The following is a 12751-nucleotide window of genomic DNA, read 5'->3' on the forward strand; positions in this document are numbered from 1 at the left end:
CCGCACCCACCCTGCTCTTTGCCTTCCCTCTAATCTCCCCATCAAACACTTTGGGCAGGAGACAAACCACCACGGCTTGTTCGGATGGAACCTGGGGAGAGGAAACGCTCTTACCTGGGGGTTCGCAGTCCAGGGCTCCGGGAGATGCTTTTGGGGTTTAACCCGCAGCACACGAGGAGAGGGGCAACCAGGGTGAAACCCCCTCGGTTCTGAGCAGCATCCTGAATCCTAGAGGATAATTTAGAGTAAAAACCAAACTCTCCATCCCAATATCTCTGCTTTCCCCTGTGCCTGGGGGTGATCCCTCCTGGAGGGATTCGCCAACCACGGCTGCAGGGTCCCAAGCCCCTGCCCTGCTGCAGCACCAGCTGTCGACTGGGGTGACGGTGTTAAAAGTCACCCCAGGAGGTAAGTTAGTCTGTGCTTAACTCCTTCTTGGTGAAGCGTGTCGTGTTACTGAAGATTTTCGACCTGGAAAATTTGCTAAGGCTTTTATTATTATTAAAGCAAAGGTTTTAATAATATCTTTAGTGTATCTTGGCAAGGCTGGAAAGTGCACAGGCTGATAAAGTCTCAAAGTCAGAGAGATAAAAACTGAAAGTATTTAGGCTTTGGTCCGGTCTCCCCAGGAGAGCTCTCCGGCCATCGCTGGCTGCAGCTGGATGTCTGTCACCCAAAAAAATGGTGCTGGGAAAGGGAACAGCCCCACCACATCCTGCAACACCGCCCGCAGCTGCTGGGGGATCCCTGTGGGTACCGGGACGGCATCTCAACTGCCGTGGCAGAGGCGATGGTTGGTCTGTGCTGCAGCAAAAAATCAGGAATCAGCTTCTCTTCCTGCTGCCCTTTATCTCGAGAAACCCCCCTGTGCCATGCCATGGCTCGAAATGGTCTTCTGCAAAGCCCTCTGGAGATTTAATCTGTGACCTTTTACTGCTACAAGGCCATCCCTGCTCCCTTCCTGCCTTCGGCTCCTCCGGCCGCCCGACCTTGGGCCGGTCACTGATTCCCCGAGTCGGGTGCCTCGTGGAGGTTAATATTTACTGTACCTGGTCCGGAGGGGAGCGGGCAGGAACCTGCTGATTGCAGAGAGCATGGGCTTGCTTGGGGGTGCAATATTATTGAAGAGGCTGGAGGATGCAGGTGTGAATTATTCGGCGTTATTAGTAGTAACATAGAGTTGAGGCTAAAGAAATGGCTGGAATTAAGACTGGTGAGGTAAGACTTGATCCCAAGAAAAACTGAATAAGCAGGTGCCTGGCACTGTATGGCAGAAATACTTTTTCCTGCGTACTAAAACCCCTTTTGACATGAAATAATTTGGCATCCATCATATGGTTGGTGAACTGCCTCAGTTGCAGTGTTTGGGCAGGGATGGGACCGCGGCCATGTGCCTGCAGGCTGGCGTCGTCCGGCTGCCCCCAAGCAGCCGTAAACACACGGTGTTTGTCCTCCCGGGGCCGGGTGGGCTTTGACCAGGTGAGGGATTATCGGTGTTTATTCTGTCTTCTCTGTTTGGGGATTTTGGTGTTCAGCCGTTCCAAGAGGAGCTCTGCTCCCCAGACCAGATTACTAGTGAGCATTAACACAGCCTGAATTTTGTTTCATTTCTCCATGGTTTTGAGCCTATTTGTGCTTTGGGGTGTTTCTACACAACTGGGCACATCCAGGGTGGAAGCCAGGGCTTTCCTTGGGAATAAAATGAGGCTCTCGCATACCCAGCTGACTCAGGGAGGTGTGGGGTCTTGGCGCCTCACATGAAAACACGGTTGCTGGTCCTGCTGTCTGCCATGAAGGATGCATCAGGCTCCAGAGAGGTGGTTTACCTCTCCTCGGGTTGGGTTTGCGATGCTTCCCAAGGGATGCAGGTCCATCTCCGTCCTCCCCCCTTCTCGTGAAAGCTCAGCATCAGCCTCTACTGCGCCAGCCCCAGAACTGGTCCCACGGGATCCAGCTCCCCGAGCAGGACAGAGATGGGTGCACGGGCCCAAGGGACCCAGCAGAGCCGCTGGTGCGTCCATCACTTGTGCTGGCTCAGCCGCGTGTTGCAACGCCTCCGGGAAGCGCTGCCGCTGGGTTGCACACCCAGGGGGATGTTTCCTCCTGCGCTGCTGCCCCGCTTGGGACGATTTCCAAACAGGAATGAGGAAATGCTGAGCTTTGCAACCACGTTTGTGGATGTGTCCCTAAAATACCCCAGAGAGGGAGGTGGTTGCTTTCGAGCTGCACCCCAGTTTCAGCTGCAGGAGACCCTGCACATCACCTGGGTGGCATCAAGGACACAGGTGACACAGAGGATACCCACGGGGCTCTGCCACCGCTGCTCCGGGGAACCTTGGGCACATCCCTGGGTGCCAACCTCCTTCGCACGAGCTCTGCTCGGGGCAGCGCCCATGGGTGATGGGGCGGGTGACGTCTGGCCTGCCCACAGCCCGCTGCCACTGATGTCACCACCCGGGGACCAAAATTGCTAATTAAGTTTTGCTTCTCTCTCTGCCAATCTCATTTCCTGGTTCTTGTGCAATCGCAGATGCTTTCGGCTTTCTTGCCGGTTGTTTATCCGCCTGCCGGACCAAAACACCTTCAGAATTAAAACAGAGCTGGGGTTTGGGGTCGGTGCCCGGCAAGGAGGTGTGATGGGGGGCCAGTTTGTGGGTCTGTGCCGACGAGGTGTCCTGGGAGGGGGGCATCAACCGTGAAGGGGATTTTTTTAGCTGCCCCGGTGCAGATGTTTTACTGTTTTGCAGAAAAACATTCCTGGGGGTGAGTCAGGCAGCCGCAAGCATGAGTCTGCCTTAAGGACCCGGGGGGATTAGCAAAACCCTAAACTGCTTTGGAGCCCGGTCACGCTTGAAAGCTTTTTCTTGTCTTGTAACACTGAAAAACTGAGGCTGGAGAGTCACGGGGAGCTCACCCGGCTGGGTTTGCTGGGGGTTTATTTGAAATCCTACCCTCCTCCCAGAAAAAACCATACCCGAGTATTTGAGATAACACCCGGCAGGCGCCGGTGCGGGCTGTTTGCGCTGTGTCTGCGTTCGCGCCCGGTTGTGTGCCGGCACGTTTTGGTTCTGTCTGCTCTAACGAACGTGAACCCCGTCATGCTGTATCTGTGGAAAACTGAAAAGGCAGCGGCCCGTTTACTTAATCTAACTGAGATTTGGGTTCGGCTTGATAGCTGGAAATTGCTGCTATGTTGAAATATTCTACTCAAATTCACACCTGTTGGCGTAGGGTCTTTAGCTGACTGTAAATCAGACCAGAGCCATCGCTGCACGTGGATAGTTTTAGGGTTTGAAGGTACTTAACTACGCTCTGGTGCTTAAAAATGTAAAAAATTGTACTTTAGCTCAAGGGTCTATGGATGTGAGGGGCCAAAGTGGGCGGTTTCAGTGTTTTCCCGGTAGCTCTCCCTGCAGCCCTCAGCCTTCCTTCAAAGCACGGCCGGCCGGGAGGCAAACGCAGCCCTGCAGCTCCGAGGGGCTGAAGCCGGGTGGGTGGGAGTCGTCCCTGGGGTGTCCAGGGCAGGATGGGGGGGACGGGGGTGGTGGTAGGGCTGCCTGGCATCTGGTTGCCTGTGTCCCCAGGGATCTGGTTGCCCGTGTCCCCAGAGATCTCTTTGCCTGTGTCCCCAGGGATCTGGCTGCCCATGTCCCCAGGGATCTGGTTGCCCGTGTCCCCAGGGATCTCGTTGCCCATGTCCCCAGGGATCTGGCTGCCCATGTCCCCAGGGATCTCTTTGCCTGTGTCCCCAGGGATCTCGTTGCCCATGTCCCCAGGGATCTCGTTGCCCGTGTCCCCAGGGAACTGGCTGCCCGTGTCCCCAGGGATCCCTTTGCCCATGTCCCCAGGGATCCCTTTGTCCATGTCCCCAGGGATCTGGCTGCCCGTGTCCCCAGGGATCTGGCTGCCCGTGTCCCCAGGGATCTCGTTCCTTGTGTCCCCAGGGCCAGCCAGGCTCCCTGATCCATTCCCAAGCCTCGCACCTCCGCAGGCCATGGTCCCAGCGAGGCTTTTGGGGTGCCCGGGGGGGGAGCATGCCATGCCGGCCTCACCGGCTCCGCACCCCACACCCCGGAGCAGGGCTGGGGGGCAAAGCACCCGCTCGCATGTGAGAGGGCAACCCTACAAAAGCAAAGTGCCAGGAAGGAGGAGGTAAATAATATTTTCGGTGAGTAATACTTGTTATTTTTTAATAAACAACAAATTATTTCGCAAATAACCCGCTATTTATTAATAAAGCGATATTTTAACAATGCCATACTTTACTGGCTTTAATAAGCAATATTTTAATAAGAAAAAATATATAATAAGCGGTTTTAATGGGTAACCCTGGGGCTGGGGGCCGGAGCCCGGCGCGCTGTCGCAGCCGCCCCGGGGCGGAGCCGCCTCCGCACCGCCTCCCCGCGCGGGGCGGCCGCGGGCGCCTATAAAGCGCGGCGGGCGCGGCCGCGGGCAGCGCTGGGGCCGGTGAGCGGCGGGGCCGCGGGTTCGAGTCCCGCGGGCGGACGCTTCGCTCCGCGGCGGGGAGGGGGCAGCCGGGCCGGGGCTGCCTGTGCAGCGCCGGGCGGGAGGTTGGGGGTGGCTTATTTTGGGGCGGGGGGGATGGGGGTTGCTTTTTAAAAAACACGGGGGGAAATGGGCCGGGGGTGATGCCGCGCTCACCTGCGTGCTCTGGCAGGGCCGTCGCCATGTCGGTGTCGCACAGCTCCAGGCTGAACAAGCTGGTGCGGGAGCAGTACGTGAGGCTGCCCCAGGATGGGTTGGTGCAGGTCACCTATGTCTGGATCGACGGCAGCGGCGAGGGCGTGCGCTGCAAGAGCAGGACCCTCGACACGGAGCCCAAGAGCATCGAAGGTAAGACCGCTGCTTCTCCCTGGAGATGACGGTTGGTGTGGTGGAGGGCCCCGAGCATCACCGGGGAAAAGTTCTGGGGTGCTTTGGGTGGTGGGAGTTGGCAGTTGCTCTCCCCGTGGAGAGGTTGCATGGTGCCTGTGATACCTGCTGCAGTTGTCTCGTGGGGTTATACCAAGCGGCAGGGCAAATATCTGGCCTGCGTCGCTGCGGTTTGCTTAATCTGTAATCTCTGTCATTAGCACTGGGTGGGAAGGGGAGGACGAGATCCTCGCCCCTTTCCACTGGGCAAACAGGCGTGGAGACATGTTGGCATCCGGATGGGGTTTGGCGGAGGGAGGTGAAGCAGCTGGGTCTGATCCTGCCTGTGCCCCAATGTGCTGGGGGGGTGAACTCACTGATGCTCAGGGAGCACGGCTGGGCTCCAGGGACATGCAAGAAAACCTTTGTGGCCATCGTCCCGTGGCACTCAGTGCCCTCTGGGCACCCCATCCCTGATCTAAGCCACCAGCACTCGGCATGATCCATATGAGAGAGAGCTTTTCCCAATCCCACTCCCCCCTCTGCCCCCCTCCTGCCTCGCAGATGTCCCTGAGTGGAATTTCGACGGCTCCAGCACGGCGCAGGCGGAGGGCTCCAACAGCGACATGTTCCTGGTGCCTGTCCGCATGTTCAGGGACCCTTTTTGCCTGGACCCCAACAAGCTGGTGCTCTGCGAAGTGCTGAAGTACAACAGGAAACCCGCAGGTGAGCACCTCCGGCGTGCACCCTCCAGCTCCCGAGGATCACCCCCTTATTGTTTAGGGTGCTATCTCTCTGAGGGGCCGCTTGCTCTGGACCACTGGCACCGGGGAGCAGCTCAGCAGCGAGCGCTTGGCCCGAGGCTCCGAAATTCAAGTGCTGGTGGCGGCGGTTGTTTGCAGGAACCTGTTTTAGTGGCGCAGGGTGAGGAGAAGAGCAGCGAGACGTGGAGCTCGCGGTGCTCGCCAGCTTGAGTGTGCCAAAGGCGTCACCCAGTTTTTGAGCCCGAGTGCACTCAGCCCCCGGGGCTGCGGGGTAATCACGGGGGAGCTGGAGCTGGAAGCGGCAGGGGTTTTAATGTTCCGGGTTCGTGGCCGCTCTCCTCGTTGATGGGCAGCTGCGGAAAAGAAGGGAGAAGGTGCTGGGGCAGCGCAGGCTCGGGGTGTCCTTTTGCAAGCAGCCCCGGAGCATGCCTGCGCTCGGTCTTGCTGCTGCAGGCAGAAGTCTGCAGTCCCGGTGTCTGTCCTGTCCGTCTGATAAAGCCCCAGACAGAGGAGGGGGAGCCGGTTTGCAGGGACACACCGAGGGCCTCCCGGAGGGGTTCTTTGCCGGCAAATAACTGGTTATTTGCCAGTAAAGCGGGGCCACGTCCCCGCTGGGTGTGGGGGGGAGGGATGTGGCATCTGTGGGGTGATGCGCACATCTGCCTGGGAGAGGAGAGGCTGCGGGCAGTGATGGTGAAAGACAGAGCTGGTTCCTCTTCCTACAGCGTCGTGCCTTTCAGCCGCAGGGGAAGTGTCTTGGTTGAGATTCCTGCCCAGCAGCTCCTCCGCCAAAGCAATTTGTAACGAGAGCCCCTGGCCCTGGAGCTCCGGGGGCTGGAGCTGGGGCAGAGAGCTCAGCCCAGAGCCCTGTGACACCCCGCAGGCGAGCGGGGTGCACCCTCCGGCTCTTCCCAGGGTGGGTCTCTGTGGATGTTAAGGGCTGTGTGGGCTCCAGGGAGGAACTGCCTTCCCCGCTCCTGCCATCAGTGCAAGGGAGATGTCACTGCTCCTCTCCAGCCCCACGCCCTGGGCTTTGTGTCGTAGCTGCTCTGTGGTCTTTTATTGCAATTTAAAGGTAGAATTTGCTGCCTGTCCCTGCGACAACAGTTTTTCAGCCCTGCTGTTTCGGTCCAAACTCTCACTCCCCTTGCCTGGCACGCTGTCCCACGTCAGGATGGTTCTTTGATGTCGGTATCTTCCTGGCAAAGCCCCGGCTGCCCTGAGCACCCCTGCCACCACAAAGGGCCAAGACAGGGCCAGCCAGCCTGGATGCTAACCAAAAACATGGAGCAGGAAAAAGACAAGGATAATTAAGCTAAGGCTGGTAGAAAGAGGATGGGGGTGAAGTAGTGATGGGAGATGTATAGTCCCTGTTCCCAGATCTGCTGGACGCCTGTAGGACGGGGCTGGTGTGTGGCTCCTGGTCTCTCAGTGTGTAAGAGGAGGATGTTCATGGACCTTCAGTGGCGGTTTGGGGAGTAGGCTAATTAAACCTCCTTGGCCTGTGGCCTGATGCTGTGGCGGTGGAATAGCTCTGGAAGGAGGAAACTGGTGAGCAGAGAGCATGGCAGAAAGGGGGAATCCGCTCACCGGTTTCCTTAAGGCTTCTGTGGGAAGCGCTTGGCAGTGGTGGAGTCGCGACCTCTGAGTGGGAGGGAGCGGAGCGTGGCGGGCGCCTGCCCATGGCGTGGGTCTAACCCAGACCTCTCTGCTCCCAGAGACCAACCTGAGACACACGTGCAAGAAAGTCATGGACTTGGTTAAGGACAGCCACCCCTGGTTTGGGATGGAGCAGGAGTACACGCTGCTGGGCATCAACGGCCACCCCTACGGCTGGCCCGACAACGGCTTCCCCGGCCCGCAGGGTAAGTGCTCCCACCCTTCCCCAACCCAAGTGCTCCCCTCAGCTCTCACCCCGCGCTCGGGGGGTGCTGCCCGCTAGCAGGCATCCCATCGCTGACCTTGGGCAGGGCACAGCTTTCCCATCGTGCCTGACACTGGGCAGGAGCTGGGATGAGGTCAGGAGCTGTTTGCCGAGAGCACCGGGTGCCCCGCGACTCACGTGAGCTGGCCGGCAGCGCCGCTCCCGCCAGCCCCCAGTTGCACAAACAGCTCAGCTGCACTGACTTGTTTGGCAAGGGCTGGAGAACTCAGCTGGAAAAACCTCTTCCCTGTGGCTGTTCGGGAAAGGGCCAGCACATCGTGCCCTCCTGCAGCAGGGAGCGAGCCCCAGCGCCTCCGCTGCCTCCTGGGAGAGGGCCAGGGGTTTCCCAACCTGATTTAATCAGCCTCTTGTGGGGACCGCCTGCTTTCAACATCTCCCTTCCCCCAGGCGGGAAGAAGATAATTCGTCTGACCTGCTTGAATGAGGAAGAGCCATGGCAAGTTGAATTTTCTAGCCATGAACAATGTTGGCTGTTGTCAGAACGATCTCGGACACTTGACGTGCTCCCAGGGTTAGCGAGGTGCTGCGGGGCAGGCCAAGCCAAGCTAAGCTTTCCTTATCTCCAGGCCACCTCCCAGTTGATGTGTGACAAGTCCTGTTTAACTGCCTAGATAAGGCTGAGGTTGCACAGATGAATTGCTCAGGCTGCTGGTCCTGGAGCAGGGGTCGGTGGCTCGATGCACTGTGGAAGGCAGCACCATTTAATTCCCATAAATCCTCTGCAGATGATGGCTGGTACCTGGGAGTGGTGGGATTACACTGCAGTGCTGTTGTTGCTCCCAAAAGCTTTACTTGGGTGGTGACTCCTCTTTCCTTTCCAGGCCCCTATTACTGCGGGGTTGGAGCAGATAAAGTGTATGGGCGTGATATTGTGGAGTCCCACTACAAGGCATGTCTCTACGCGGGGGTGAAGATCTGTGGCACCAATGCAGAGGTGATGCCCTCCCAGGTACGTGCGGACGGCCCTGCGCAGCCCCTGTTTCCAGTGATGGATATGAGTTGGTGTGAGGCTGGACTAACCCAGCAACTCCCAGCTCCTCCGGGATGCCAAATCCCGCGACTCGCTGCATGGGTTTTGTCTAGATAGGAGCAGTTGCACTGCTAGGATGAAAATGCGCACGTTTCATTTTCTCCTAATTCACTCTGGTGTGCAAATCCCTGTTTTTTGGGGCAGGCAAGCGAAATCGCCGCTAAGCCAAATGGCAAGTGAGCTCCTTGCACAGCTCAGCCTGAGTTCTGGCAGCCTGTGCAGAGCCGGGTGCTCCCGTGTGCTTTCCTTCCTCCACGAAGCAGGGATGCAGGGGATAGTGGGAGCCGGGACGGGCTGCAGGAGCAGCATGTGGAGCATTGGGTCTCTGTGTCCTGCTCCCCTACCCTGGGAGCCGGGACGCACAGGTGGGACATGGCCTTGGGAAGCAGTTGGGGCGGATTTGGGTTTATTTAGGAGTTAGCCGGAGGGAGTCCCTGATTGCATTAGGCGGGTGGCCAGACTGACCGACTGCGATTTGGCCCTGCAGCTGCGAATCGCTGACTCTCTTGCTGCTGATGTGGCGGAGATAAGCAGGGGGCTTATCTGCAGTGTAGCTGAGGCAGGACTTTTAACGACCCTGCTGTTTGCCCTGACTTTTTCAGGGTCCTTCTTGGCTGCTTTCTGCATCCTGAGCTCGCTCTCGGCCAGGCCATGCCAGCAGCCATAAATGCGTCACCCCCTGCTTAGTCACCATGGGTGGCGCAACCCCTGCTCCGGCCGGGGAGGGAGCAGCCCGGGAAGGACTAACAGGCTCCTCGTTAGTCCCGTGCCCTGTTTGCAGTGTGGGTTGGGTGATCCAGCACACCAGCAGCTCCAGCACCAGCCTTGAAAGCAGGCATGGTGCTTACTTACCTCTGTTTTGATTAAAAACCCTCTGATTTGCTCTATTTAGTCATGAGCAGTTTATTCCCATTTTTCTGCATGCCAGAGCTGTCTTGTTGCTTAACTCAATGCTCCTCATCCTCATTGCTGATTCCCAAGGGGTAGAGCTCAGCCCTACGCCAGGCTGGCAGCCCTCGCTGGGGGGTGGCAGGGATGTGATGACTGGGGAGGCACAAACCTACCCATCCTCACCGGTGCATCCACTCGCCCCTTCCAGTGGGAATTCCAGGTGGGCCCATGCGAAGGCATCGAGATGGGGGATCATCTCTGGATGGCTCGGTTCATCCTCCACCGCGTCTGCGAGGACTTTGGGGTTGTGGCCACTCTGGACCCCAAACCGATGACCGGCAACTGGAACGGCGCCGGGTGTCACACCAACTACAGCACCGAGGAGATGCGGAGAGAAGGGGGTCTTAAGTGAGTTCTCGGGGGGTCCCTGGGATGTACCCAGGCGGTTTGGGGTGTCTTTGGCTGTGTGGCAGCTGCCGGTAGCATGTGTATCTGGGTACCTGAGTGGCTGCACCAGGCAGGGCTGGGGTTGTCCCAGCTCATTTTATTTTAAAAGCAGCTGGTCATATGAGAGTGTCCCCTGGGCTGTCCTCGTCCCTGCACAGGAGGGGGTGACAGCCTTCCTGGCCATGGGAACACCCCCCAGCTGGACCTACTGACAAACCCAACCCTGGTCTCCTCTCCCACAGACACATCGAAGCCGCCATCGAGAAGCTGAGCAAGAGGCACGACTACCACATCTGCGTCTACGACCCGCGGGGTGGCAGGGACAACTCCCGGCGGCTCACCGGCCACCACGAGACCTCCAACATCTTTGAGTTCTCCGCCGGCGTGGCCAACCGAGGCGCCAGCATCCGCATCCCGCGCCAGGTCGGCCAAGACGGCTATGGCTACTTCGAGGATCGGCGGCCGGCAGCCAACTGCGACCCCTACGCGGTCACGGAGGCCATCATGAGGACAACGGTGCTCAACGAGACCGGGGTGGAGACCAAGGACTATGCTGACCACTGAGGCTGCGGGGTGGGTGGAGGTTTTCGTTTCTACACTAGCTTCTCACCTGGGATTTGTGCCCATGCGGTGTCCTCGGCTGCCAGTTCAGACTCTTTAGGAACCTCGCTTCTGGTTTTGTGAAATGTCGCCTTAGAAATATATATATTTTATGGTAAGAGGGAGGGGCCCAACCTATTTTCTCAACCACTTGGTTTCTGGTTCCTGGTTTTAGGTTGTATGTGGGGAGTTTTTTTTAAAACTTGGATCGAATTTTTTTCCGATGGACTTTACACTGTGATGTATATAGATCTCTACGTGGAAGCTGCAGCTGCTGCTGTTTGCACCTGGGGAGGGCGGGTGCTTTTTTTGCATATCTCTGTTGCAAGGAAATTATAATAAATAATTTTCCTGGCTGCGTGGCAGCTGGGTTATGCTGCAGCAGGTGCATTTTTCTGTAGCTCCTAGAGCTCCATGGAGGATTTAATTTGGGTCTTGCTGATGGATTTCAGCCACTGAGCAGCCTGCACCAGCCCTGGGCGGGGGCTGGAGGAGTGAAGATGCTGGAGGATCCTTGGGGCAGGTGCCGGGAGCTGCCTTGCCCCATTTGCCAGTGGCCGAAAGGCCATTTCCCTCTATCGTGATCCCCTGAAAGGCAAACAGAGCGACACAGCCTGAGCAAACAGCGGCTGGGGCAGCAGCTGGCGGGCGTTTACACAGGGCATGCGCCGCTGAGTCAGCAAAGTTGGGCCGCCACTGGGCACAGCGAGTGGCAGCCCTCCCCTCCGGGGATGCCTTTGGGTGAGGGAGGGGAGCCTGGGGACATCCCCCTGCTGCACCCCAGGGCGATGCCCTGCTGAACCGCAGGGACACAGTGCAGCTCCCTGGCTTGGAGTCTCTTTACAAGGTGGGGTTCATAGATTATATTCACGGAGCAAAACCCCCAGGTGGGGACATATCCATGTAGATGGGGTGTCAACGGCGTCTCTAATGGCCAGACCCTTGGGGTCCCTCCATGCTGCATGTGGGGAGCAGTTGGAGGCAAGCACAGGGGACAGCTCTCCGGTCCCAGGGACACCGTGAAAAGGCAGGTCAGGTCCTGGGACAGACCTGCAGGATGCGACCCAGCTGCACTCACCAAGGGGAGGGTTACCTGGAGGTGAGTGGTACCAGTAGCATGAACACAGGGGACATCATGCCCACGCCAGTGCAGCCACAGGGATTTTGAAACTATTTTTACCTTTATCGTTGAATCCAACGCAGGTGACAAGCTGAAATGGAGGACCCCAAGTCCATCCTGCAGGTCATGGTGCTGCCAGGGGAGCGGGGAGCGAGGGCAGTGGCAGCCAGGGAGGTGGCCATGTCCCAGACCGCAAGCAGCCGGGAGCCCTGGGTGTCTCTGAGCTGTTCAAGAATAAATGTAACCCGGTCCCCACCCTAAGAAGGACAAATTTTCCTTCCAGAAATTGCTGTTTGGGATGTTTTAACGTTTTTTATGAAAACCACAACGCTGTCTCATTTTCCTCTCATTTCTACGATGTCTTTAACGGGTAATTTGAGCACTGGGACAGTGACTGCTGGATGCAGTTGGAAAATCAATAAAGAGCTAAATCTGGAGCAGGAAGACTGATGTTTGTTTCCCTGACTGTACCAGTGGCTTAAAGTCCTTCAGCTTTCATCATACTGTGCTGTACAGCCCTTGCTAAATTTGGGGAATCGTGTGAATCCGCATTGCCAACACACAAACATCTGTGGCCGGACACAGCACCGTGGTACATCCAAACACTTTGTAGCTGTTCCTGGGTCTCACCCTGCGATTCCCCTCTGACAGAGGACCCTCCTGGTCAGGGGAGGACAGTGAGGCTCCAGGGACTTGCCCAAAGCCACAGCCGGGGCTGTTCTCGGAGCTGGGATCAGTTCTGGCCACCGTTCGCTGGGGACGCTGCCTGCCGGTCCCCATGCGGCTGGAGCTGCTGTGTGCTTGGACACTTTCATGCTATCCTTTGCCGAAACACAGGTCGTATTGCTTGTACTTTTTGAGGTCAAAATGGGCCAAAAGCCCTATGTCAGGTCTTTTTGTTTTCCTGAAGCAGGAGTGATTCCCACCCCCGGGGCCTGCAGCACAGCCGAAAAAAGGACACCGGCAAATTCCCACGAGAGCTTTTCTTACAGTTTTGGCGTGCCTGAATTTTGGTGTGCCTGAATTTTGGTGTGCCTGCTGCTGTCAAAGGTGGGCTGTTGGGTTCAGCCGGCGGAGCAGGC

The 12751-nt window shown here is 57.6% G+C and overlaps 1 protein-coding gene across 1 annotated transcript; it reads left to right on the forward strand.

Moving 5' to 3' along the window:
- Positions 1–4682: 4682 nt before the first annotated feature.
- Positions 4683–10673, forward strand: LOC104262736 (glutamine synthetase). Its single transcript, XM_059828853.1, has 6 exons — positions 4683–4854; positions 5437–5598; positions 7355–7501; positions 8403–8530; positions 9711–9910; positions 10192–10673. The coding sequence occupies exons 1-6, from the start codon at positions 4689–4691 to the stop codon at positions 10511–10513; spliced, it is 1125 nt and encodes a 374-aa protein (XP_059684836.1). The 5' UTR covers positions 4683–4688; the 3' UTR covers positions 10514–10673.
- Positions 10674–12751: the final 2078 nt, after the last annotated feature.

Source organism: Gavia stellata, chromosome 24 (assembly GCF_030936135.1).
Source record: "Gavia stellata isolate bGavSte3 chromosome 24, bGavSte3.hap2, whole genome shotgun sequence".
Taxonomy (NCBI): domain Eukaryota; kingdom Metazoa; phylum Chordata; class Aves; order Gaviiformes; family Gaviidae; genus Gavia; species Gavia stellata.